The sequence below is a fragment of the Saimiri boliviensis genome, chromosome 2, assembly GCF_048565385.1.
Source record: "Saimiri boliviensis isolate mSaiBol1 chromosome 2, mSaiBol1.pri, whole genome shotgun sequence".
Classification (NCBI taxonomy): Eukaryota; Metazoa; Chordata; class Mammalia; order Primates; family Cebidae; genus Saimiri; species Saimiri boliviensis.
Window position 1 is genome coordinate 3,548,728 of NC_133450.1, and position 27,144 is coordinate 3,575,871.

General features: G+C 56.6%; 1 protein-coding gene across 1 annotated transcript; it reads left to right on the forward strand.

Annotated features, from left to right (window-relative positions):
* Window positions 1–4,727: 4,727 nt before the first annotated feature.
* Window positions 4,728–27,043, forward strand: CSK (C-terminal Src kinase). Its single transcript, XM_003944778.4, has 13 exons — window positions 4,728–5,367; window positions 21,777–21,856; window positions 22,201–22,314; window positions 22,408–22,520; window positions 22,829–23,048; window positions 23,941–24,034; window positions 24,195–24,260; window positions 24,334–24,433; window positions 24,526–24,616; window positions 25,419–25,492; window positions 25,593–25,788; window positions 25,895–25,981; window positions 26,215–27,043. Exons 2-13 carry the CDS (start codon window positions 21,842–21,844, stop codon window positions 26,383–26,385), a joined length of 1,341 nt encoding a protein of 446 aa, XP_003944827.1. The 5' UTR covers window positions 4,728–5,367; window positions 21,777–21,841; the 3' UTR covers window positions 26,386–27,043.
* Window positions 27,044–27,144: the final 101 nt, after the last annotated feature.

A 27,144-nucleotide genomic window follows, 5' to 3' on the forward strand; every position in this document is an offset into this window, starting at 1 on the left:
CCCTTCCCTTCCCAGGGGACCCCGGTAGCACAGTCCACTCACAAGTGTATAAATGCACATGCGTGTGCATAGCTCGGGCCTTCTGGAGGCCAACCGACTTTGCATGGAGCTGGCCCATTGGGCGCTTGTGTCATCAAAATGCAGCCAGAAGCTTCGGTCTGGTTCCCCACATCCAGGGGGGGGTCTCCAACCTCTCCTCTCTTCTCCATTCCCCTGGGCAGACCCCAAGCCAGGCAGGAGAGGCCCAACCTCCTAGAGTCAGTGCTCAGTTCCCAGCACCGCCTGGGCTCCACCTTTCCCAGGCATCCACAAACTCAGTTTGTCCAAAACCAAACTCCTGAGCGTTCCCCCAGCCAGGCACTCTCCCCGGGTCCTCCCATCTCAGCAAAGAGCACCGCCATCTCCCCAGGCGCTCCAGCCGCACCTGAGGACTGGGCAGTCATGCCTGATTTCTCCCATGGCCTCACTCCCTGCAAACAGCCCCTCATGGAGAGCTGTCCTGGACTTGCCTTTGACCATCCACTTCGCCATCCTGCCGCTTCCGCCAGGGCCAGACCTGTCATCCCTGGTCCAGGCCATCCATGCAACAGCGTCCTCACTAGGGCTTTGACCTTTGACCTTCACTCTTTTTTTTTTTTTTTGGAGACAGGGTCTCGCTCTGTTGCACAGGCTGAAGTTTCCCAAGTGATCCTCCCACCTCAGCCTCCTCGGGAGCTGGAGGAGCTGAGTTTCAAGCTATTTCACACCAGTTTCTCTAAACTGTCATCTCCGTGCAGAGAGGCTGGGGGAGGGCAGGAGGTGATGGAGAAGGGCAGGTGGTGGGAGGGTTGCCACCAGCACGCACCACCATACCTGGCTAATCAGAAAACGTTTTCTTGGTAGAGACAGGGTACCTCCCTGTGTTACCCAGGCTGGTCTCAAACCCCTGGCCTCAAGTGATCCTCTTGCCTCTGCCTCCCACAGTGCTGGGATCACAGCCGTGAGCTACCATGCCCGGCCAACCTTCACTCTCTATCATATCACTACCCCACTTAGAAACATCTTCCAATGGCTCCCATTTCTCATATGATAAAATCCAAATTCCTGTAAGAAAAATCTCTGGCCCGCAACGCCGTATAGGATCTGGCCCCTCCTCGAACACCACTCTCCCCTGCTTGCCCGTCTCATCACCTTGGCCTTCTGGCTGTCCCTTGAGCCACTGATATTTTCTGTGCCTCGGGGTCTCTCACCATCTTCCTCTCCACCTGGAATATCCTCCCTCCCTCCTCCCACACTGGCTCAGACCCTTCCCGGGGTCTGGAGGCTGAGCTCTGCCGCCCTTGTCCGTGTCTCTGTGTCTCTCACCCACGTATGAAGATAGCTTATGGCCTTCACACCTGTGTCTGCTTGCTCTGTTTATTTCCGTATCCTCTCAGACAGGGACCCTGGCAATCTCGCTCACCCCTTCATCTCCAGCCTCCAGAACAACGCCTAGTGTAGCAGGTAACCGGTGGCGCAGAGGTAAAGGATTTCATCAAGGCCGGGCGCAGTGGCTACTGCTGTAATCCTAGCACATTGGGAGACCCAGGCAGGTGAATTATTTGAGGTCAAGAGTTTGAGGCCAGCCTGGCCAACATGGTAAAAACCATCTCTACTAAAAATACAAAAATTAGTTGAGTGTAGTGGCACACACTTATAGTCCCAGCTAACTTGGGAGGCTGAGACAAGAGATGGTTGAACACCAGAGAGGGTGAGTCGCAGTGAACCAAGATTGTACCACTGCACTCCAGCCTGGGCAACAGAACAACACTCCATCTCAAAAAAAAAAAAAAAAAAAATGCCAAGACAGTTGTAGATAAAGGCAGATTTATTAGAAAAAGTAGGAAAAGACATTGCAAGAAAGCAGAAGGAAGCCGGCTGCCAAGAAACAAAAGCTCCTGGAGATTTCATAGAACAGTGTTTGTGCTCTGTTGAGGAGGCTTTTGTGCCGTATCAATAAGACCAAGGGTGCAGTGAGCTAATGTGCAGGCGTCTGGTGATAGTTGCGTGCAGGAAGATTGTGAGTTATTTGCACAGGAGAGCTACGCATCCTGGACGTGAAGAAAGGCGTACTCGCAACTTACCTAATTTCTCTTTTCGATTTCCCTTGCTCCTACCAGCCTGACTCCCTTCCCTAATTAGCACTTCACACCTAGCACTTAGTAGGTGCTCAACAAGCATTTGCGCAGCCGATGAATGAGTGAATGAATGATGAGGTTAGAAGTCAATTGGCTCTTCCACCAGAGGACTGGTCTGTGGCAGTGGGGCCCTTTATCGATAGGTTTATGGTTTTATCCCCAGTGCCTGGAGTTCAGAGAGGTTAAACAATTTATTTCACTCTGCTGAGAAGAGGTGGAGCCAGGATTCAAATGCAGGTCTGTTTGACTCCAAAGTTCACAGCTGGGCCACAGCACACCCAGGGGAAAAAGTCAGGTGTATTTGGGGATAAAGAAAGAAAGGATGGTGACAAAACTGGAACAGGGATTAGAGTATTTTTCCAAATCCCCAGTCCTTTCTTTCCCATTCTGCTGGCTGATGCAGCGAGGGAGAGGAGATGTCAATTTCTCCCTCCCAGAAGCCTTTGCAGAGCGGCTGAAGTGCTTTCTGTTAGGCTGAGAGGCGGCCCCCCATCTGGCCCCATGTTATCATCATTCCATCTTGACCTCAGAGGAAAGAAAGGGAAACCAGCTCTGCTGAGCACCCTCTCCACTCCCTCAGCCCCAGGCCGTTATCTTGCTGAATCTGCACTACCTACCATGAGAGAAGTGTATTTTGAGCCTGATCTTACATAAAAGGAAACTGAGCTCAGAGATCTTAGGTAACTAACCCAAGGTCACACAGCTAGTAAGTGGCCGGGCTGACATTTAACTTGGAGACTTGAACCGAAAATTCACTTTTTTTTTTTTTTCCCTGAGCTGAGATGGAGTCTCACCCTGTCACCCAGGCTGGAGTGCAATGGTGCAATCCTAGCTCACTGCAACCTCCGCCTCCCGGGTTCAAGCAATTCTGTCTCAGCCTGCTGAGTAGCTGGGACTATAGGCACGTGCCACATGCCCGGCTAATTTTTTGTATCTTTAGTAGAGACAGGGTTTTGCCATGCTGGCCATGCTGGTCTCGAATTCCTGAGCTCGTGATCCACCAGCTCCAGCCTCCTGAAGTGCTCAGATTACAGGCGTGAGCCACCACACCAGGCCAAATTCGTCTTTTTTACATCATACGACACCTTTCTGCGAGACTTACTAGATGTCTCCTCAAAGGGCATCCTTCCTCATAGGGCTGGCTCTAGCTGGGAAGCTGGCCTAAGGGTGCCCTGGGTCAGACGGCCAACCTGTGGTTTTGGGGGCCACTCCTGCTCCTGGCATCCGAGGCTCTTTACAATTTGCAGCCACACTGTCTCCGGCTCTGTCTCCCACAGGGCCCTTTGCCCTCCTCTTGCTCCTTCGGGCCTCTTCATACTTACTTTGTGTTCCAAGACTGCGTCAACATGCCCCACTTCCTCCCCTGCACCCCGAGAGTGTCTCTTCTCTCTGTCCACCTAAGCCTGACTCTTGCTTCAGGGTCTAGTCCCTAGAAAGTCCCCACCTTCACTTCCTCCCTAGGCTGGAGTCTCTGGTCTCACCCTCATCACTGTATCCCCATTCTGTTCCCCCACAACCCTGCAGTCTCCCACCCCCATCATGCCTGAGCACACTGTCCTCTCCTGTGGCTCAGAGCAGGTCGTGTCTCTGCTTCTCAGTAATGATATAACAGCCCTTGCTTAAGGAAGGGCTCCCCACATGCCAGCTACTGCACACTAAGTGCTTTAAACGTATTAACTCATTTCCTCCCCTCCCCACAAAACCTTAAGAAGTCAGTGCCATCATATATCACATATTTTACCAAATGAGGGAACTAAAGCACAGAGACGTTAGGTAACTTGCCCAAGGTCACAGAGCTGCTGACAACTTCTTTATTGCCTCCAGGCTGAACATAAACTCCAAGAAAGTCCCAGGAGGCTCTTTGGAGCTATCTCTCTGGCCCCTGTTGTTTGCAGGAACCCATCTCCCACCACTCTCCCCCACCCACACTGCAAGCGCAGCCGCCTGAGCTATTTATAGATCCCAGAAGCCACCAAGCTCCCTCCGCATTCCCCGCCTTTGTGCATGCTGTTCCCTCTGCCTGGTCCCGGCTCTGTGAGGTCTCCCCGTTAGCCCTAGCTGCTTTTCTGCCTCCTGGGTACCCTGTCCGCCACCTCTCCACTTTGATCGATTATTTCCTTGAGACTGTGTTGGCCTATCGGCTTACCCCCACCCGACCGAGAACGCTTTGATGGCGGTGAAGTGGTCTTGCTAGTAGAGCCCAGGGCAGGCTCCGCCACGATGTCATCGCCAGGAAATGTGGGTGAATGAATGAATGCTTTCTGTTGCGAGCCAGGCCCACTCTCCGCAAACGGACCTAAGGAGAGGCGCCCAGGCCCGGCCCCCAGCGCTTCTGCAGCCGGGAAGCTGCGTGCAGAGAGGGCCGGGAGGTTGCTCCCAGGCCGGCCGGTGCGCGCTCACGGGGAGACCCTCGGAGCATTCAAGGCAGCCAGGCAGGCTGGTGGGGGCAGGGCGTGGGCGCGGACACACCCCCCGCAGTGCCCCCGGCGCCCGGCAGGGGGCGCCGCCCCGCCGGCCCACGCCCCGCCGCGCGCCGGGCAGGCCCCCTCGCGCAGGCGCGCTGCCGCGGGCGGAGGATCCGGGCCGCGCTTCCTCTCGCCAGGCCTGCGAGCTTCCTCCCAGCGGAGCCACGGGCGAGCCCAGGTTGGCCGCCGCCGCCGAGCCCGCCGCCGCCCTCCCGCTCCTTGTCCCACCCGCGCCTTGTCCGGAGGTGCTGCCGGGGCGGGGTCCGAGCGGGCGACCGCCCGGCCGCGCCGCCGTCGGGGCCGACCCCCGGCCCGCCGTCCCTCCCGCCCCAGCCAGCCTCTGGCCGCCGGAGCCCGCGGGGCGTGGAGCGCGAGGAGCCCCGCGGCCCGGATCGAGCGTCCGGGGCGGCCCCCGGCAGCCGGCGCGACGTTCCAAAATCAAACCTCAGTGGCGGCTCTCGGAAGCGGAACTCTGCCGGGGCCGCGCCGGCTACATTGTTTCCTCCCCCCGACTCCCTCCCGCCCCCTTCCCCCGCCTTTCTTCCCTCGGCGACCCGGGCGGTGCGGCCGTCCTCCTGCCTCTGCCTGGCGGTCCCTCCTCGCCTCTCCTCGCACCCGTACCTCTTTGTACCGCACCCCCTGGGGACCCCTGCGCCCCTCCCTTCCCCCCTGACCGCATGGACCGTCCCGCAGGCCGCTGATGCCGCCCGCGACGAGGTGGCCCGGACCGCAGTGCCCCAAGAGAGGTGAGTGCCTGGCCGTCCCGGAGTGTCCCCTGGAGGGAAGAGGGTGGAGGTCGCGCGTCTAGCCTCTGTTGCTGCCATCGTCCGCTCCCATGCCCCCCTCCCCCCCCCCTACTCCCTGCACGCGTTCGAATTCTCCCAGGAGCCACTGTCAGAACCCGGCTAGGAAGGGCGCGCACGAAGGAGGTACTGCCCTCCAGCTCCACGGACTTGCCTCCCCGCGTCATCCCGAGTCCCCCCCTCGTGGAGCTCAGAGTAGGAGGTGGCTGGAGTCTGGAGCAGAGGATCCGTATGAACCAGGTCCCTAGAGAGAGGGCTGGACTCCCTGCCCTTCCCTGCCCTGGGCCTCCCTGCAGGTGCCCTGGCTTGTTTGGTTCTGACCCCTCCCTCATTACCCCACCGTGACCCGGCCGGCTGCAGGCAACCCCAGGGCCCAGCTGCCTCGGGTGAGCAGTTAGAAGCCCAGGCCCTGGAACGGAGCCTGTCACCCATGGCCTCTCAGAAGACCAGGCCTAAGCCAAGGGACCTCTGACCTTTGGGTGGGAAACTGGGCAGGACTTGGGCCCGGTGGAGGTCACTGAGCATTAGCACCATGCCCCCACCTTCTAGCACTCTGGGCCGCCCATTCTCCTTGGCTCTTTGTGGCCCAGACCAGGTGTCAGGAAGGGGTGTGTCTAGCCAGCAGATTTTTGGAGCTTAACTACCAGTTCACTTCCCCGCCCATTTTGTAGACCCAGGAACTGAGGCTCAAAGGAAGAAGTTGCTACCCCAGGCCTCCTCTAGTGGAGTTAGGCCGGCTATCCTTCCATCCCCAGCTCTGCAGGGCTGGATGGAAGGAAACCAGGCAGGCACCTTCACCCACTGGAGACACAGGCCCCCAGCTTGGCGCTGGAGGGACCTTGCTGGGTGAACACGTGCTTCCCTGCAGAGGGCTGGAGGGAGTGAAAGGGCTTCCGGCCCCAGCTGTGGCTGGGTCCGCTAACGGGAGATGTGCGGAATGTGTGGCGTGGGACCATCTGTGTGGTGTGGCAGGAAGGCCTGGTCTTGGCCCCGGCTCTGAGTTGAAACAGCCTGGTGGTCAGTCCTGACCCAGCGCTCCCCACCGTCCCAGCTGACACAGGAGCAGCCAAGTTCATAATATGAATGGGGTCAGGATGGGGAAGGTGGAAGCCCTGTCTCCACTGGCAGCAGGCTACAGAGTGGGGACACCCAGGGGGCCTATTTCAGGCTCCTGGTACTTGGAGTCCCAGTGTCTTTTCTTGGTGTGGCCACAGCAGGAACAGGGCAAGGGCAGCAGGGGTGAGGTTGGGGCCTGGCAGGATCCTCTGGCCCAGGAGAGCAGGCAGTGCCCTGAGGGGTGTTGGGCGGTGGTGGGGGCTCCCTCGGAGCTGCTGGCAGTTTTGTCCTGCTCAGGTCCCTGCTGATGATATAGGGTGTTTGTTTGGTTGGTTGGTTGGTTGGGGTTTTTGTTCTTTTTTTTTTTTTCTGGCTGCCCTGACGTGCACAGTGGAGGGGACCCAGATGTCCTGGGACTGTGAGACTCCCCTCACATGGCCCCACACCCAGCCCTAACTTCCTTTTCAGCCTGAGGGGCTGAGGCTGGGGCCTGACTTGGTTGGCTCCCTCCCGCCCCAGCCAGCCCCTTTTTTTTTTTTTTTTTTTTTTTTTTTAACGGATCGTGAGCTGTGAGGGTGCGGCCCAGGGTCCCAGGGCCTTTGTAGAAAGGAGTCTGGCTTCTGGCTAGCACGTGTACAGTGATGTGCTTTTCATTTGGCAAGCCTGGTGCCTTCCTCCCTCTCAGAAGCGGCTGCTCTTCTCTCTGCATTGGGTCAGGGGCAAGGAAAGACAGGAACATGTTCCCTTTCACCACTGCAGGGAAGCCAGGCCCCAAGAGGCTCAGCCACACAGAGCGGCCCACGGCAAGGTTTGGAAATTTTGGGGACAGAATTCATCTTCCTGCAAACAAGTACAGATAGGAATTGAGGTCCAGGATCTATAGTGTGACTTGGGTGCCCCCCAAAGGGGGCAGGCCCGCCTGGGTGTGATTCTGGGCTCCATCTTTTGAGAGATTTTAAGACCTTGACAAGTTGTCTTCAAAGAACCAGGAATGTTGAGTCCGGCAAAGAGAAGGTAGCGACGCATTCTCCTATGTCTGAGGGACTGTCCCAGTTGAGAAAGGCGTCCCCTGGCAGAAATTGTCCCAAACACCTGGGCCAGAGCTAGGGAGCAGGTGGGTCCCAGGGAAGTGAATCTCAGCTCATTATAAGGAAACTATGAATGTACTCATTTTCTTGATTTAGAAAGTAACAAAACAGCGCTACAGAAAATTTAGAAAACGAAACAAATCACCCACTATTTCTTCAGCAGGCAGTGCCTGCCTTAGCATTTTCGGAGTTCCCTGCCAGTCTTTTCCCCATCTCTTTCCTTCATCGCTGTTGTCATTGAAGTGTGTACGCCGTGACACCTTTTTTCATTTAATTCGGCGTCTGTGGGCATTTTCTATGGTGCTACACGATCTAAGTAACGTTGCCTCTAAAAAGCTACAGAATATTCCAAGCTGGCCTGCTGCAGCGCCATCACCCATACGCTGGAGAGTGCGTTTTTCTTCTCTGTTGCTGTTGTGGTGGTTGTTACTCTGAGTCCCAAAAGCAGCTGGAGGGTTGGAGGGCGCAGGCAACTCGGTGCCCGACTGAATATGGGTTCCAGGCCCAGACATGCCACTTAGGCCCAGGGTGGAGGGCCCTTACGTCACTGACCCTCTGAGCCTCCTTATATAAATAACAGGATGGTGACACCTACTTCAGAGGAGAGTGTAAGGACAGTGTCAACGAACTAACCATGGGACTCAGAAGTGCCTGGCACAGCCCCTCCTCCACCCCCTCTGGGAGTAGGGTTGGCATTGTTGAAGGAGTGCCCACGGCTGGCTGCCTCAACCTGTGGGAAGATGCCTGAGCCACGGGCCGATGTTGGCTGACACCCACCTGGCGAAGAAGTGGTCCCTGCCTTGGGAGCCCCTCTGAAACCCTGTGGCCCTGACGTTTGAGAATACTATGGCCAGTGTTCTTCCCTGCCTTCCCCTCTCCCCATCACCATGTGATTAGCTGGCCTAGGACCTGGGGCTGGGAAGATGGGCTACTGGTTAGGGTCTGGAACCTGACCTCACCCATTCCCCTTCCAGTCTCCCAGCATCAGAAGCATCAGAGCTGAATGAACAAGGCCTCTTCTCTTTTTTTTTTTCTTTTGAGATGGAGGTTTGCTCTTGTTGCCCAGGCTGGAGTGCAATGGCACGATCTCTGCTCACCACAATGTCCGCCTCCCAGGTTCAAGTGATTCTCCTGCCTCAGCTTCCTGAGTAGTTGGGATTACAGGGGTCCACCACCACTCCTGGCTAATTTTGTATTTTTAGTAGAAACAGGATTTCTCCATGTTGGTCAGGCTGGTCTTGAACTCCTGACCTCAGGTGATCTGCCTACCTCAGCCTCCCAAAGTGCTAAGGATTACAGGTGTGAGCCACCGCACCTGGCCGACAAGGCCTCTTCTTTAAGAGGCTGGCTGCACTTGCCTCCCAGCTCTGGCTAGGCCAGCCCAGCTCAGCGTTTTCCCGGAGGAAATAGAGGCCTACTTAGCCTGAGACCTGGCCAAGGAATCCAGGCATCCTGAGCCCCAGCCCAGGAACAGCCATGCCAGCCTCATCTTCCCACCCTTTTCTGGTAGCCAAGGAAGGGAAGGAAGCTGGGGGGCTGAGGGTAGGGGGATTCTGGAACCTCCTAGAACTTCCCAGGAGGGAGCTGAACAGTCTACAGAGTCACTGGGAAACTCGTGCGTTAGCCTACCCCTCTTCAGCAGGTGTTCCCCCGGTCTCACCTGAGTGTGTATCACTGTGACACACCTGCTTCCTCCTGCTCGGCTTTTATGGAGACCAGAGTAACTGGGAGTGCCCTCCTAGAGCCACCCCGTGAGCAGTAGGAGGGTACCAGTCTCTGTTTGGCAACCCTGGGCCTAAGAGACTGTAGCCCCAGATGACCCTAGGATGGCTCAGGACTAAGCTAGGGAGGGGTCCTCCCCCCGGGTGGCTCAGTCAGTATGGAGGGCCCTTGGGCACACAGCCTCATACTCCAGCTGCCAGGCTTTGGCCTGTGGAGTGTCTCCCTCCTCCCTGGTCTCAGTGTGAGGGAAGTGGGCATGACAGCTGCCCTCCTGTCCCACAGCTTGGGCTGGGATGAGGTCACAGGGTGGGGTCTGCCCGAAGATGCTGGCCTGGCCTGGCTCAGATGAGAGCCCTCTGGGTGTTTCTCAGTTTCCCCCGCCCGTGGTGGGAGACAGGATGGGTGGAGGAGCAGGCCACCCTCAACGCCCGACAGGGAGCACTACCTCCCTTCCTCCTCCCCTCTGGGTCCCTTCATCCAAGGGCTGGAAATAGAATCCGCTAAGTAATGATTAAAGTCAAATTCAGACCTAAAAATAAAGAGCTGGTGAAGGAAGAGCTGGTGCTCCCTGCATGGCTGAGGGGAGAAGTGAGCAGGGAGAGGCTGGCTTAGGGTGGCTGAGCCCCTGCTCCTCGGGATCAGGAGTACTCCACCAGTCCGGGGGGCTGCTCTTTTATCTAGCTGTGATGTAGCCCGCAGTGCCTATTAAGTGTAGTCTGCACCAATCAGGGCAGACTAGCAGGACCCATTAGAAAAATCCCATTTTTCCCATGGGGAGACTGAGGCCCAGAAAGGAGAAGCGGTTTGTCCAGCGAGTATTTGGGAGCTACCCTCAGCAGGCCCCCAGGGACTGGAGGGCCCTGTGCAGCCCAGCCTGCCCTTTCTGCCTGCCGAGTTTCTCTTCCTGGTTTTGAGGTGCTGAGATGAGGGCAGCTTCTCATCACACACTAGCTGTGCACACACCCTTCAACCGCAGCTTCCCTCCGCCCCTCCTTCCGTGGTCTGGGCCCAGAGTCGAAAGAACAAGCAGAAGAGAGGCTCCTTGGTGCCCCCCTGGCTGCCCTGATCATGGCGTGTTTGTAATCCTTGTGGGCAGGTGAAAACCTGGTCGTCATCTGCCCCCCGTGTACGCTGGCTGCTGCTTCTCAGCCCAGCCTGACGCCTGGTCCTCATGCAGACTCGCACATCTTTCTGTCTGCAGCTTGTGCTGTCCCCGCTGCAGGGAGACACGAGGGAAGGATGGCGATCAAGCCCTGAGAGCTCCCCTGCTGGCTGGTAGAGGAGACGAGGAGTCAGTGAGGGGAGGCCTGTGGTTCTCACTTCCTGGCAGGGCTGGCAGGAGTGCTGAAGCTGGGGATCTGCGTGGGCTGGGGCAGCCTGGAGGGCCTCCTGGAGGGGAAGGGCCATTGAAAGTCAGGAAGCATTTGAAGAAGTACGGTGGGGACAGAGGTCCTTGTTTGGAGCTTCTGCCCTCTCTAGGGCTGCTGGCCATTATCTGCGTGTCCCTCCGCAGGCTCTTGGCCTCTGTGTGAGAGCGCGGGGTGTGCAGACAAGCAAGAAGTGGGCACAGAAGCACCTCTGCTCCCCAGAGCAGAGCAGCCAAGCTCTGGGCAGACCTCCCCTCAGTGTCCCCCACCTGCTCATTTGCAGGTTGTCATCTGTCCTGCCCAAGGGAAGGTGAGGAGAAAGGTCCCCTAACCAAGTTCAGACAGATTTGAGCTCAAGTCCCCAAAGAGATCAACAGTCCTTACCCCGTGGGGTGTTTTAATGATTAAGTAACTAATGCAGTGCCCGGAACCTGGCTGGGACAGTAGGCTGTACCTCCTGAGCCCTCATTCTCAGCCCGTTCTGCCGGGGGAGTGTGTTGGTAACGCCCTCATCTCCCTTAAGTGGTAGCAAGTCTGTGCTTTGTGTTGGTCCTCAGAGCTTTACCTTCCGAGCTGTGTGTTCTGTAGGTCCCAGAAGTGAGGAGACCAGAGACGTGGAGGCCCAAAGTTCTCGACAGCTCATGGGCCTCCACAGTCCCCCGCCGATCATGTGGCCAGGAGACTTTGGGGTGAGGGATAAGAACATGACTTTGAAGGGTTCGTTGGAGGTTAGTGCTGAGAGGCTATATGGAAATGTAGGCGAATGAAGATGCGAAGACCACATCCTGTGCTAAGGGGATGGGGGAGCAGAGTGGCCTGGGTTAGGGCCCTGGGGAGGCCCACAGTCCCCATTGCCCAGCGCTTGTAGGTAATTAGGCTCCTGAGCGGTAATTAGAAACCTTTCTGGGCCAGGAATGGCAGCCTCAAGCCGCAGTGGTGCCTGGGGAGGAGGCTCCCCATAAGCCTGCTCTAACCCCAGCCCCCACCTCTCCCAAACCACTGGACGGGATTTCCGGTCCCACTGAACCATTGGGGGCAGGAAAAAAAAGCCAGCGAGTTGCCATAATTTGATATTTATCCATTAAATCTGCCCCTCCCCTTAGGTCGGGGTGCTGAAGGGAGCTCAGGGTGGAGGGAGGTAGGGCAGCGTGCGCTGGTCCAGAGCAGGCGTTCTTCTGTTCCTTCATCACCCCCTGGGAGGTGTAGGCATCTCCGAGGCCTGGTGCCCAATTCTGCTGCTGCCCGTCCTGAGACACCTGTACAAGGTGGGGGTGCTGAGGGACCACTGGCGCGGGCTTTGCCGGTCGGTGGACGCCCTCCAGCACCCCTCCTTGCCTGATGTGCAGTGGGGAGTATCGCAGTACCATCAGCCGAGTGTCCTCTGCAGAACCAGAGGTGGGGCTAATTTTATTGCTGCCAAACTTGCCCAACTGCCAGTGGGTGCCCCGCCCTCCTCAGGTGCACTGCCCTTTCAGGGGTGGGCCCAAATCTGAAACTTAACTCTGTCTGTATCTGTACTATGACCTGTAGGCCCTGCTGGAGGCTCCCTGGGCCCCCATCCTGATTCTTCTTCAGTCTTCATTAACTCACTCTATACCACAGTTTGCAGTCTTAATCCAGGCCTGCTCCAGGGCACCCTGGGGTGGGAATAGGGCAGCATGCCCTGGAGCCTGAGCAGGCGTTCTTCTGTTCCTTTGAGACCCCCTGGGAGGTGTAGGCATCTCCAAGGCCTAGTGCCTAATTCTGCTGCTGCCCACCCTGAGACATCTGTGCAGAAATATGCTAAAATTCTTCTAGCTCCTTCTCCCCTCGCCCCTCTTCTCGGAATCCTTCCCGGCTGGCCCCTGTCTCACAGTCTGTTGAGGCACTGAACATAGTATGCCATGGTTGACCAACCAGGAGGGCAGGAGCCAGGTCTGCATTTTGTAGGGGTTCCTAGCACCCAGCCCTGGCCTGTACGCAGAGTTGGGGTGGGTAAGTGGCGGCCTTGGGTCCCCAAAGGCAGGACCTCCTGAGCCCTTTCCTTCTCCGCCCACCCTAGTCTACCAGGCATGGCTCTGGGCACACAGGAAGGCTTCCGGAACACTGAGTCAAAGAATGAGAAGGCAGGGTGGACCTTGCTGATGCCTGTTGCCTCCAGTGGCTGTCCCCATCCCCCAGCGCTTCCAGCTGGGTCCTGTGGCAGCACCAGAATCTCTAGGGGCCGTGGCCCTGAGTTCCCCCGGGTCTTTTATGTACTTCCCTTTTCAGTGGGTATTTTTAGCTGGGTGTAAACAGTTACTGAAGGCTCCCACGCCCCATTAGGCAGCAGAGGTTTGGTTGGGGGGTGGGCAGGGCAAGGGAGCCCCTTGACCTCCCGTGGCCCTCAGCACGTGCCTGGCCTTGGGGGTCTACAGCTGCTTCCAGGGTAGGAAAAGGGCAGCCTGGGAGTTTCTGGGCTCCAGTTCCCCTTTCTCCCCACTCCTTGTCAGCCTAGACTCCCGAGAAAGGCCTGCCTGAGGCTGCGGCCACTGACCTCAACGCTTGGGCACAATGCCAGCCTGTTCCCGGGACCCCAGCACAAGGGCTTCTGGGAGCTGGGTTTAGGGCAGGAAGTCAGAGTGAAGCACTGGTCCTGCCACATCCCAAGCCCCTTGTCCCCTAGCTCTGCGGGGCTGGGGTGACAGCTGCTGTCCCTTTGGGGTTAAGTATAGTCCCATTGGTTATGGGACCTCGGTGTGGTACTGCCAGCCTGGCTTCCTCTTTTGTTTGTTCGCTTGTTCATTCATTCACTCATTCATTCAGTGCTCGTTTACTGAGCAGCCCCTTTGGGTCCGGCCCATGCAGATGTGAGTCAGACCCTCACTTTCCCCGTGCAGAGCTCCTAGTCCACCCTAAACCACAGGCCACAACCGGTGAGGTTCTCACTGGAGCACAGGGACGTGTGAGGCCTTGGAGGCCTAGGCGGCCAACCCAGCTGGGAATCCAAGGAAGGCTCCAGGGAGAGGTGATTTACAGGAAGTTTCTTATTTCTAATTTTATTTTAAGGGGGAATGTAATAGATGCATGTGGCTCAAAAGAAAAAAAAAAAAAAAAGCAAAGCCCAGAAGGACAAAATAAACAGTAAAAAGTAAGTTTCCCAGAGGCAACCTCTGCTACCCGTTTGCTCTGTCTTTCCGAAGATAATAGAGGCATGTGTGAGTTTAGGGAGGTGTTGTACTAATACCTCTTTAAAAACACAACTTGTGGTATTCCACACAGAATCTGCACCTGGCTTTTTTTCACAGCCTTTTATTTTGAGTATTTCAGACCTACCAAAAAGTTGAAATAATAGTATAATGAATATTCATATATCCTTCATGCAGATTTGCCAGTTCTTAACATTTTGCCACATTTACTCTACGTCGTCTTTTATCTACGTAGACATATGTGTATATGTATTTTCTGCTGATTTGAGTGTTAGTTGTAGGCATTGTATCTTTCACTCTAAGAACTTCAGTGTGTATCTTTTTTTTTTTTTTTTTTTTTGAGACAGAGCTTCGCCCAGCCACCCAGGCTAGAGTGCAGTGGCACATTCTCCGTGCACTGCAACCTCCACCTCAGGTTCAAGAAATTCTCCAGCCTCAGCCTCGCGAGTAGCTGGGATTACAGGCACACACCACCATGTCTGGCTAAGTTTTTTGTATTTTTAGTAACGACAGGGTTTCACCATGTTGGTCTCAAACTCCTGACATCAGGTGATCCGCCCATTTGGGAGCATCAGGCCTCCCAAAGTGCTAGGATTACAGGCTTGAGCCACCACTCCCGGCCACATGTATCTCTTATGTCATCACTATGTCATGATCACACTTGAAAAAATTGACATTAATTCCATGTTGTCTATTCTGTCCATTTCCCCCATCCCCAAGTGATTTTTAGAGCTCTTCCCCCTGACAACCCCTTGATACAGAATTCAATTCAGGATCACTCATTGAATCTTGTTGTCATGTTTCTTTAGTGTCTTGTTTAATCTAGAACATTCTCCAGCCTTTTTTTGTTTTGTTTTGCTCTTTTATGACATTGAAATGAAGAGTCTGGGCCAGTTGTGGATTTGTCTGATTGCTTCTTCCTGGTTGGAGTCGGTGGAACAGCTCTGGCAGGAACGCCCCCCCCCCCCCCACACACACCCCAGGCGATAGAGTCCTCCTCCAAGAGACACTCAGTGTCGCCTTGCTGGTGACGCTTCATTGGGTCACACGGTTCCGGGTGTCCACACGTCTCCCTGTAGTGCAGGTGTCCTTCCTCTTTCTGATTAGCCTGTGGGATGGGACTTGGAAGCCGTGTCTGCCCTGCTCCCCTGGCAATGACTTGAGCTGGTATTTTGCCATTTCCTGTGCTCTGTCATGGGGGGTGTTCTGTATCGGCACCTGGAGATCTCCTCTGGCCCCATCACAACTAGGGCTATGCTGTCGCCTTGTAGGGATATCTTGTCATTTATCCACCCAGCCCCCCCGCTCGTGGACATAAAGGCTGCCTCCCCATCATCTCCTGCTACTACAGACCGCACTGCAGGGACTGTCCTGCTGTGTTTTTTTAAGGCATGGGTGGCCCAGAAGCAGCCCCTCAGCTGCTCCCCCCAATTTTGAGTGGAAATCCCTCTGTAAAGAAGGAGAGAGTGGGGAGGGAATGGCAAGGCGGGGAAGGAGGCAGGGCGCAGGTGTCCTGGGAACAGCAGATGGGAAACAGGTCTGGCTGAGGCACCAGAAGCCAGTAAGTCCCAGAAAGGTCAAGTGACTTTCCCAAGGTCACACAGCAAGTTGATGCCAGAGCCAGGTACAGGACTCAGAGCCTCTGACACCCAGGACGATGTTCCTGCACTGCTCCATGGAGTAGCCTGACTCTTAAGTTTCAGTAACCCCAGGAAGGGCCCCCTCTCTATGCCTGACCACCACTGGATTGTGGAGGCCTAAGTTTTCAGTAGCTCCTCCCAGCCACTCTGGCTCTCAGCCTCTGACCTGGAGTGGGAGAGTCTCACCTTCTAGAGATGTTTTAAGGAGGGGACCCCAGCCTAGGCGCTGGCTAGGAGGCTGCTGAGCCATCTTGGCTATGGCCACTGACCTCAGCGCTTGGGCACAATGCCAGCCTGTTCCTGGGACCCCAGCACAAGGACTTCTGGGAGCTGGGTTGGGGCAGGAAGTCAGAGTGAAGCACTGGTCCTGCCATATCCCAGGCCCCTTGTCCCCTAGCTCTGCAGGGCTGGGGTGACAGCTGCTGTCCCTTTGGGGTTAAGTATAGTCCCAGTGGTTATGGGACCTCGGTGTGATGTAGGCAGACTGAATTCCCCCTTTTGTTCGTTCATTCATTCATTCGTTCATTCAGGGGGCTCATGACCCCACAGGGTGGAGCCGTCTAAGAGTGTTAGCAGCTCCCACTTGCAGGATGTCTGTGGCAAGGCAAGCACCGTTCTGGTGCTGAGACCACAACTCCAGTCCTCATAGCAGCCCCCAGAGCCCAGGGTTATCACCAGTCCATTGTACAGATGGGGAAACTGGGTCCTAGAGTCACAGCCAGCAGAGTAAAGGTGATGAGTTGAGCCCTCTCCCCTGTTTCCAGACCCTCTGAGGCCCTCGGAGCCCAGGCCCTCGAGGGGCCCACCCGGACCACTCCTGGGCTCACCCTTTCCTAAGCCTGTGCCCCTCTTATAGCTGCTTCGCCCTTCTCCCTCCTCCCCACTCCTCCCTCTTCCCCCCTCCTCCCTCCTATCCCCTTCTCCTTCCTCCCTCGTCCCTCATCTCTCTTCTCTCTCTTCCCCCTAGGCTAGTGTGGTCCCCATGGCAACTCCTGGGGCTCGTCAGGCAGGGAGGCACGGGGCTGCAGCCCGGCAGCTCAGGAGTTTGACACCTGAGTGGGACAGGATGCTCACTCAAGGTGTGGCCCTCTGCACGCCCGCCTGGCCCCTGCAGGCCTCACTTAGAGTTCTCATCTGCAAAATGGGGATAATAATAGCTTCTCGTCTCAGAGTTGTTAGAGGATGTGATGAGCCATAACGTGCCAAGGACAGGGCCTGGCACAGAATAAGTGCTCAGAAAACAGGACCTGTTATTATTTTTATTATTATCATCAAGGCAGTGGAGAGGCGGCGGCAGTGGCAGCTGCAGGCCAGGAAGGGAGTGTTTGCAAACTGACAGCTGGAAGGGTGACTAACAGTGAGCAGCCTCCCTGCCCTCCTGTGGTGGCAGGGAATTTGGGGAGGAAGGGGGAGGCATGGGGATGTGGAATGCCAGCAGGTCCCCTATTCAGAAGAACCTAAGGGTTGAGGGCCCAGCCAGCCACACTGGGACCCTAATTCAAGCTCTGGGCTGTCACCCCTAACTCGCTATGTGACTTCAGGCAAATTCTTCAACCGGTTGAGCCTCATTTTCTGCTTCTGTAAAATGGAGGTGAGAGGGTAAGAAGGGCTCACAATCCTCCTTCCCTCCCCGCTCCACCTCCCCCCCATAGCTTACAGTCCACGGGAGGCAGGAGTAAGAGGTGGTTCCTGTGCTCAGTGGTGGCCGAGTCATGTGGATGGAGGCAGGTTCCAGGCCCATCTTCCTTAGGCCTCAGTGTCCCTGCCTATACAGCAGGAGCTGATGGGCTGGCCTCTGGGGACTAGAAGGGCCCTGTGTTCTGGGAGGAAGGGAAGCCCTTTTGTCCAGGGGATGGGACAGGGGTGCACCAGACACTTCCAAGTTCAGGGTTTCATTCCAGCCCCTCCTCCGCCAGCTTGCAGGGGATCCCTGTTTTCCCCTTTGGGGTAAGGGATGTAAGGCTTAGAAGGGGTGAGTCACTCTCCCCAGTCACACACTCAACAGGGCTAGGTATTAAGCCCAGGTCTGACTGTAAAGCCAGGTGGGCGGCCTGGAGGTGGTGGTTCTCCCCGGCTCTCTCCTCCCCAGCTCCTTCTGCGCTCCATGAAGGCATGCTCCCCTGCTGAAGCCCGCTAGGCCCCACTGCCCTCAGAATCATACCCTGGTTCCTCACATTGGTAGTGGAAGTCCCCGTGCTGCCTAGCAGAGGGTATGCTGGGCCACTTGAAACCATCCCCTACAGCGTCCTCTGAGCAGTGGTTGTCGGGTAGGCTCTGGAAGTTTTTGGGGTCCGAGAGCCCCAGATGGGCAGGGTCTGCCTCCCACCTTCCCTCATCATTGGCTTCCACCCAGGCCAGTTTCTCACACTGTGCCGGTCCGCTGCCTGGCACCGTTGCTCAGACTGCTACACCAACCTGGGGTAGCCCTGTGGTGTAGTGCTCTACCAGGATTCCCTGGCGCGCCCTGTGCCTGTAAGTGCTGCAATCTTGAGGGCTCAGCCCCGGAGCTCCCGTCTCCAGGGAGCCTGCCTGAGCTCTGCCCGTGCTCACTTCACACTCCCAGCACTTGGACTCAAATGTCTCCTCCCACTCCACTGCACTCCAGCCTGGGCAACACAGCAAGACTCCATCTCAAAACTAGTAATAAATTAAAATAAAATAGTCGTCTTCCACAGGGGTAGGTAACAATATTTGTGACTATCAGTCTAGCCCCAGACCTCGTCCACTCTATCAAAGAGACCATCAAAGAGGCGTATGGAGGACTTCCTCTTCTTTTTTTTGGAGATGGAGTCTTGCTCTGTCGCCCAGGCTGGAATGCAGTGGCGCGATCTCAGCTCACTGCAACCTCTGCCTTCAAGCAATTCTCTTGCCTCAGCCTTCTTTGTAGCTGCGACTACAGGCGAACGCTGCCACACCCAGATAATTTTGTTTAATTTTTTTTTTTTTTTTTTTTTTTTGAGACGGAGTTTTGCTCTTGTTACCCAGGCTGGAGTGCAGTGGTGCGATCTCGGCTCACCGCAACCTCCGCCTCCTGGGTTCAGGCAATTCTCCTGCCTCAGCCTCCTGAGTAGCTGGGATTACAGGCACGTGCCACCATGCCCAGCTAATTTTTTGTATTTTTAGTAGAGACGGGGTTTCACCATGTTGACCAGGATGGTCTCGATCCCTCGACCTCGTGATCCACCCGCCTCGGCCTCCCGAAGTGCTGGGATTACAGGCTTGAGCCACCGCGCCCGGCCTAATTTTTTTTTTTTTTTTTTTTTTTTAGTAGAGACGGGGTTTCACTGTGTTGTCCAGGATGGTCTCGAATTCCTGAGCTCAGGCAATCCGCCTGCCTCATCCTCCGAAAGTGCTGGGATTACAGGCACGAGCCACCACGCCCAGCTGAGGACTTTCTCTTCTAACACTGTGACCACGAAGATGCTGCTGGCCCTTTCTAAGCCTCAGTTTCCTCAACTGTAGAAAAGGAAACAGTAGTTCCAGCCCCCACTCTGCTTCCTGAGACAGGTCCAAGGGGACCCTGGGCTGGGACCACAAAGTATGTGTGTTAAGACAGCGGTAGGTTGCTGCCCTTAGGAAATGGGGTTGGCTAGGGTAGCTTTTTTGGGGAGTCATCTTTATTGAAGTTAATACACAGTTGACCCTTGAACAGCATGGGGGTTGAGGACACCAGCCCCCGCCCTGCGGTCAAAAACGTCACATATTAACTTTGACTCCTCAAAAACTTAACTCCTAATAGCCTATTGTTGTCAGAAAGCCTTACAGATAACAAAGTTGATTGACACTCATTTTGTTTGTTACATATATTATATGCTGTATTCTTAACAGTAAAGCAAGCTAGTGAAAAGAAAATCATGAGAAAATCATATGGACAGGTGTGGTGATCACACCTGTAATCTCAGCACTTTGGGAGGCCAAAGCAGGCAGATCACTTGAGGCCTCTAACTTGAATTCGAGACCAGCCTGGCCAATATGGTAAAATTCTGTCTCTACTAAAAATACAAAAATTAGCCTGCTCTGGCAGCATATGCCTATAATCCCAGCTACTCAGGTGGCTGAGGCATGAGAATTACTTGAATCTGGGAGGTGGAGGTAGTTGCAGTGAGCCATGAGTCATCCCACTGTACTCCAGCCTGGGTGACAGAGTCTTGCTCTGTCTCAAAAAAAAAAAAAAAGAAAAGGAAAGAAAGAAAATCATAAAGGAAGAGGAAATATGCTATTCTTTTTTTTCTTTTCTTTTCTTTTCTTTTCTTTTTTGGGACAGAGTCTCTCTCTGTCACCCAGGCTGAAGTGCAGTGGCGTGATCTTGGCTCACTGCAATCTCTGCCTCAGCCTCCTGAGTACCTGGGATTACAGGCATCTACCACCATACCCTACTAATTTTTTTGTATTTTTAGTAGAGAAGGGGCTTCACCATCTTGGCCAGGTTGGTCTTGATCTCCTGACCTCGTGATCCACCTACCTAGGCCTCTGAAAGTTCTGTCATTACAGGCGTGAGCCACTGCACCCGGCCTTTACCTACTATTCTTTAAGTGAAGGGGATCGTCATGAAGGTCTTCATCCTTCATACTGAGTATGCTGAGGAGGAAGAGGAAGAGTCGGTCTTGCCATCTCAGAGGTGGAAGGGAGGCAGGAAAGGCAGGCACACTCCGCGTAACCGTTATTGAAAAAAATCCAGCCACGTGTGGTGGCACATGCCTGTAGTAACAACTGCTCAGGAAGCTGAGGCCGGAGGATTGCCTGAGCCCCAGGAGTTTGAGGCTGCAGTGAGCTATGATCATGTCACTGCACTCCTGCCTGGGCAGCAGAGTGAGACCCTTTCTCCAAAAAAAGGAGAAAAAAATCCATGTGTAACTGGACCTGCACAGTTCAGACCCAACTTGTTCAAGGGTCAGCTGTACACCAAAAAGCGTGCCAGTCACAAGGGTGCAGCTCATGATTGGGCCCAGGCAGTCCGTACAGCCAACACCCAGAGGTCCCCTTGCGCTCCTTCCAGTCTCCCGTCACGAGAGCAGTTACCCTGACAGCATGGAATAGTTTGGCCAGATTTTGAACTTTATTCCAATGGAATTACATGGTATGCACTTTTCTGTGTCTGGCTTCATGGTTAGCATTTTATTTATTTATTTTTTAGAGACAGGGTCTTGCTGTATAATCCAGGCTGGAGTGCCGTGGTGTGACCTTGGCTCACTGTGGCCTTGACCTCCCCAGGCTCAAGCGATCCTCCCACCTCAGCCTCCTGAGTAGCTAGGACTACAGGCATGCACTACCACACCCAGCTAATTTTTGTGTCTTTAGTAGAGACAGGCTTTTGCCATGTTGCCCCAGGCTGGTCTTGAACTCCTGGGTTTAAGCAGTCCACCCACTTCGGCCTCCCAAAGTGCTGGAATTACAGCCGTGAGCCACCGCACCCAGCGGTCATTATATTTAGCAATTCGTCAGGATTGGCCAGGTACGGTGACTCACACCTGTAATCCCAGCACTTGGGGATGCCAAAGCAGGTAGTCAGGAATTTGAGACCAGCCTGGCCAGCATAGTGAAACCCCATCTCTACTAAAAATGCAAAAATTAGCCAGGTGTGGTGGTGTGCACCTGTAGTCCCAGCTACTCAGGAGGCTGAGGCAGGATAATCACCAGGAGGTGCAGGTTGCAGTGAACTGAGATTATACTACTGCATTCCAGCCTAAGTGACAGAGTCAGACTCAGTCTCAAAAAAAAAACAGAAAATAAATCCGTCAGGGTTATTTAATGGCTGCAGTTTGTGTCTGCTGCTGTACATAGTCCCTTTTGTGAATGTGCCACCGTTTACCATTTTCCTCCTGGTCGGCATCTGGGCAGCTCCCAGTTTGAGGTTTATTACAAAGCATACCGCTTGTCCACCTACGCCTGTCCAGGTGGACACATGCCCTGTGTCCTCTTGGGTGTGTACCTAGAAGTGGGGTCAGTGTACATTTAGAGCTGCTGCCCGGGCAGGCTTTGGCAGGTGAAGGACCTGAGGACCCACAGAGCATAAGGGACTTGCCCAGATCACACAGCCCCTGCTCAGAGCTGCCCCGGGGCCCCTTGCCCCACAGACCAGTAGCTAGCCCTCCAAGCCCCGTTTGCTCCTTTCTGTCAGTCCTAGAAGGCCCCCTGGGGTCTTAGGGTTGGTGGCTCCTCTGCCTCTGGCGGTCCTCGGCCCTCATGCCCCTTTCCACCCAGTGCCATCAGCCTGCCGGGACTGGAGGGGACGGCTTGTGCGTCAGATCCCAGCGAAGGACGCTCTTGGCGCCTGTTCACACCCCTCCTCAGTCTTCGTGCTCTTCCCCACAGCTCTAATGGTACCAAGTGACAGGTCAGCTATACTGTGACTCGGGGACGCCAGAGCTCCTGAGAAGATGTCAGCAATACAGGTACCACAGGGGTGAGAGTCTGGGACGTGCAAGCATTCTCACCGGCCGCAGGGGGTGCTTGGTGGAAGAGAGAGGGTGGAGCTTCGATCAATGCACTCCCCTTTTCCCAGCCCTCTGGCCCAGCCCAGACCCTAATGAAGTCGGGTTCCAGCACTCAGTCAGACACAGGCTGGGGGAGTTGGGGAGTCTCAGCAGGAAGGGGCCCAGGGCTCATTCTCCAGGCAGAGCACCTCACCCAGTCTCACAGATGCCAGCTCAGAGGCTGTGACCACGAGGATGTGCTGGCAGGTGGGTGGAGGGGGCCCAGGCCGCACTCGCCCGCCCACCTGTCACCTGTCCTGCAGGCCGCCTGGCCATCCGGTACAGAATGTATTGCCAAGTACAACTTCCATGGCACTGCTGAGCAGGACCTGCCCTTCTGCAAAGGAGACGTGCTCACCATTGTGGCCGTCACCAAGGTAATGAGGTGCCGCCCACCCCACCCTCCCACTGCTGGGCCTTCTGCAGGGGGAGGTGAACCTGAGAGCATGTCTGGGCTGTCCTCTCCCCAGGACCCGAACTGGTACAAAGCCAAAAACAAGGTGGGCCGTGAGGGCATCATCCCAGCCAACTACGTTCAGAAGCGGGAGGGGGTGAAGGCGGGCACCAAACTCAGCCTCATGCCGTGAGTACAACGAGGCAGGGTTGGGAGGGAGGGGCATCAGGGACAAGCAGGGAGGCCAGAGTGGGGGGCTGGGGTGTTGGTGAGGGCTTCAGGAGGAGGTGCAGGGCAAGGGTGCAGGACTTCACAGAGCAGGGCTGGGGGCAGGGGCAAGAGTGTGGCAAAGAAGGGACAGGGAGCAGAAGATGAGGGCCTCAAATGCCTGACTGAGGTGCAAGCCACGGGTGCCAAGCAGAGGGAGCTCCTGCAGAAAGGGGAGCCAGGGCCAGTACCTTTGGGCCACCATGACCTCCGGCCCGGCTGCTCCCCAGTTGGTTCCATGGCAAGATCACACGGGAGCAGGCGGAGCGGCTTCTGTACCCGCCGGAGACAGGCCTGTTCCTGGTGCGGGAGAGCACCAACTACCCTGGGGACTACACGCTGTGCGTGAGCTGCGACGGCAAGGTGGAGCACTACCGCATCATGTACCATGCCAGCAAGCTCAGCATCGACGAGGAGGTGTACTTCGAGAACCTCATGCAGCTGGTGGAGGTGAGCTGGGCACCTGCGGGGCCTCGCTCCCACCCTCACACGCCCTAACCCATCTGGGGCCTTTCTTTGCACGTAGCCCTGGCTTCCAGCTCCAGCCCCACCCCTTCTGCCCGGGGACCAGGCATACTGGGCAGCTTCTGTGAGCCCTGGTTTCCTCACACCTTGGTGGAGCAGCTGCTGCGTGCCAGAACTCACCTCTGACCCCAGAGTGCCACCACAAGGAAGGGAGCCTTATCCTCATTTTTATAGATCAGGAGTCGAAGGTTCAGAGCGGTTACAGGACCCGCCTGAGGTCGCACAGCTATAAATTGGAAGTGCCAGGACTGGAATCTGAGTCTGTCTCTGATCCCAGAGCTAACTTTCCTGCAGCCACTCACAGACCTGCATGCCCAGAAGTGTGTGCAGAAACAGGAGCCCTGCACCTTGATCCCAGGGCCCCTGAGTCTCCCGGCCTGGCAGCCCTGGCCATGCCACACCTGCCATCCAGTAGCCACAGCCTCCGTGTCCCTCTGTATTCACTCTTATCTCCCTCCCCTGCTGGCCTGGCTTGGACTGTTGCAGGTGAGGATAGGGTCCTGAGTACTCGTGGCTAGAGGCTGGTGTCAGGACCAAGCCACGGGTTGCCCTTTGCATCAGATACCCATGGGGCCTAGAATGGTAGCAACAGCTGAGTGTCCAGCAGCCGAGTGTAGGGTGGCCTAGGAAATGGGCCATACGTCATGATCCGGGACTTCCCTAAACCCCAGCCCGGCAAGAAATGGGGAGCCCTCCCCACTCAGTGACTCCAGCCCGGGCGGGGCCGGCCTCTGCCGCCCTCTGGTGGTCAGGCCTGGGCGGTGCATATGGGGTACTTTGGGGCTGGCTCTGAGCACCCTGCCCCCACACCCTGCAGCACTACACCTCAGACGCAGATGGACTCTGTACACGCCTCATCAAACCAAAGGTCATGGAGGGCACGGTGGCGGCCCAGGACGAGTTCTACCGCAGTGAGTGCACCCCACCCCAGATCTGCTGCCCACCCACCTCCTCCCACACAGGCTTCCTGGCACCGCCCCCACCCAGGGACCTCCAGAGAACCCCACGTGCCCGATAGTCCCGTCGGCCTCTGTCGTCCCAGCCATGTCCCTCACTGGCCCCTCCCCACAGGTGGCTGGGCCCTGAACATGAAGGAGCTGAAGCTGCTGCAGACCATCGGGAAGGGGGAGTTTGGAGGTGAGCTGGGGTGGGCCGCCTGGGGGGCCGAGGGACTCGGAACTTGGGAACAAGCCCGCTTCCCTGCCCTCAGACGTGATGCTGGGTGATTACCGAGGGAACAAAGTCGCCGTCAAGTGCATTAAGAACGACGCCACCGCCCAAGCCTTCCTGGCTGAAGCATCGGTCATGACGTGAGTGGGGGCGGGGCGGGGGGAGGTTGGCTTGGGCTGGGGGTGAGTGGCAGGGCGGGGCGGCCTTTCTGACCACCTTCACCCTGCCCCAGGCAACTGCGGCACAGCAACCTGGTGCAGCTCCTGGGCGTGATCGTGGAAGAGAAGGGTGGGCTCTACATCGTCACTGAGTACATGGCCAAGGTGGGCGCCTTCCTGGGACCCGCACTCACGCTTTTCAGTAGCCGAGAAACCCCCACTGGGCTCTGGGACCCCTGCTCCCTCAGTCCCCCCACCCCACATGAGCTTTGAGTCACCAGGGCTGGGCTTTTGTCCTGGTTTACTGCTTATTTACTGTGACCTTGGACACATGTCGTCACCTCCAAGCTTCAATGTCATATCCAGGAAATGGAGATAGTAACAGCTGATCTCCGAGATCTGTGAGAGTCAGGGGCAGGTAGTAACAGCAGATCTCCGAGATCTGTGAGAGTCAGGGGCAGATAGTAACAGCAGATCTCCGAGATCTGTGAGAGTCAGGGGCAGATAGTAACAGCAGATCTCCGAGATCTGTGAGAGTCAGGGGCGGATAGTAACAGCTGATCTCAGCGATCTGTGAGAGTCAGGGGCAGATAGTAACAGCTGATCTCCGAGATCTGAGAGAGTCAGGGGCAGATAGTAACAGCAGATCTCCGAGATCTGTGAGAGTCAGGGGCAGATAGTAACAGCTGATCTCAGCGATCTGTGAGAGTCAGGGGCAGATAGTAACAGCTGATCTCCGAGATCTGTGAGAGTCAGGGGCAGATAGTAACAGCTGATCTCCGCGATCTGTGAGAGTCAGGGGCTAAGGCGCGAGCAGCACAGCGGTGTCCGGCGGGGGTGTCCCGGCCCCGCCCCACTCCTCCCCTCTCACACCCCCCTGGAGGGTCCCACCACCCAGCCCCAGCGTGCCATGGAGAGGGCTGCAGAGCCGTCTGACCTCTGGGACTGGCCTGTCCTTCCTGCGCAGGGGAGCCTTGTGGACTACCTGCGGTCTCGGGGTCGGTCAGTGCTGGGCGGAGACTGTCTCCTCAAATTCTCGCTGTGAGTGAAGCAGCCTCTTGGATGGGTAGGGTGCGAGGGGTTACCCCGCCCTGCCGAGGGAGCCCCGGTCTGAGGGGACGTGTGGCTGGCCTTTCCCCAGAGACGTCTGCGAGGCCATGGAATACCTGGAGGGTAACAACTTCGTGCATCGAGACCTGGCTGCCCGCAACGTGCTGGTGTCGGAGGACAACGTGGCCAAGGTCAGCGACTTTGGTCTCACCAAGGAGGCCTCCAGCACCCAGGACACGGGCAAGCTGCCGGTCAAGTGGACAGCCCCCGAGGCCCTGAGAGAGAAGGTGGGGCAGGCCTCCCCCGGAGCCTGCAGAGGTGGGCAGGAGTCCTGGGTCACTCCCCACCCCGGAGTCCCAGGATCTGATGCCGCTTCTTCCATCCACATGGCAGAAATTCTCCACCAAGTCTGACGTGTGGAGTTTCGGAATCCTTCTCTGGGAAATCTACTCCTTCGGGCGAGTGCCTTATCCAAGAATTGTGAGTATGGCCACTGGGTGCAGGGTGGCTCTTGAAGCCAGGGAGGGGTTGGCAGGGGTGTCAACCTCCTTGGGACCTGCCTCCGCAAGCCTCAGGCCTGCCCTGGGGAGCTCACAGGCCACCCTCCGGGCCTGGGTCTGGGGCACAGCTGATGGGGATCCCGAAAGGCTGCAGGGTAGCTGTCCTCTTTGGGCCATGCCCTGGACTGACTCCTGCCATCCCCCTGGCCACAGCCCCTGAAGGACGTCGTCCCTCGGGTGGAGAAGGGCTACAAGATGGACGCCCCCGACGGCTGCCCACCCGCAGTCTATGAGGTCATGAAGAACTGCTGGCACCTGGATGCTGCCACGCGGCCCTCCTTCCTGCAGCTCCGAGAGCAGCTTGAGCACATCAAAACCCACTAGCTGCACCTGTGACGGCCGGCCTCCGCCCGGGTCATGAGCCTGTGGGGACTGAACCTGAAGATCATGGACCTGGTGCCCTGCTCGTGGGCCCGAGCCTGAACTGAGCCCCAGCAGGCTGGCGGGCCTCTTTGCTGCGTCCCCACCTGCACCCCTCCGGCCCCGTCTCTCATGGACCCACGTGTGGGGCCTGGGGAGCCCACTGAGGGGCCAGGGAGGAAGGAGGCCACAGAGCAGGAGGCAGCGCCCCACCACGTCGGGCTTCCCCGGCCTCCTGCCGCTCGCCTTCTTAGAGTTTTATTCCTTTCCTTTTTTGAGGTTTTTTTCCGTGTGTTTTTTATTATTTTTCAAGATAAGGAGAAAGAAAGTACCCAGCAAATGGGCATTTTACAAGAAGTACGAATCTTATTTTTCCTGTCCTGCCCGTGAGGGTGGGGGGGACCGGGCCCCTCTCTAGGGACCCCTCGCCCCAGCCTCGTTGCCCATTCCGTGTCCCGTGTCCCGTGTCTCCTCGATCGCCCCGTGTTTGCGCTTGACCGTGTTGCACTGTTTGCATGCGCCCGAGGCAGACGTCTGTCAGGGGCTTGGATTTCGTGTGCCGCTGCCACCTGCCCACCCGCCTTGTGAGATGGAATCCTAATAAACCACGCCATGAGGACACCGCCGCCCGCCTCGGCGCTTCCTCCACCGAGCCTGCCTGTCCTGCCCGGTCGTGTCCCCCCCCATGCCATCTTGTCCATCCCCCTGTCTCTGTGAGTGGGG

Excerpts from the sequence above, each read along its gene's own strand:
- CSK (XM_003944778.4), top strand. Across the intron at positions 23,049-23,940 it reads ACCTCATGCAGCTGGTGGAG|CACTACACCTCAGACGCAGA; the intron begins GTGAGCTGGGCA and ends CACACCCTGCAG. Across the intron at positions 25,982-26,214 it reads GAGTGCCTTATCCAAGAATT|CCCCTGAAGGACGTCGTCCC; the intron begins GTGAGTATGGCC and ends CCCTGGCCACAG.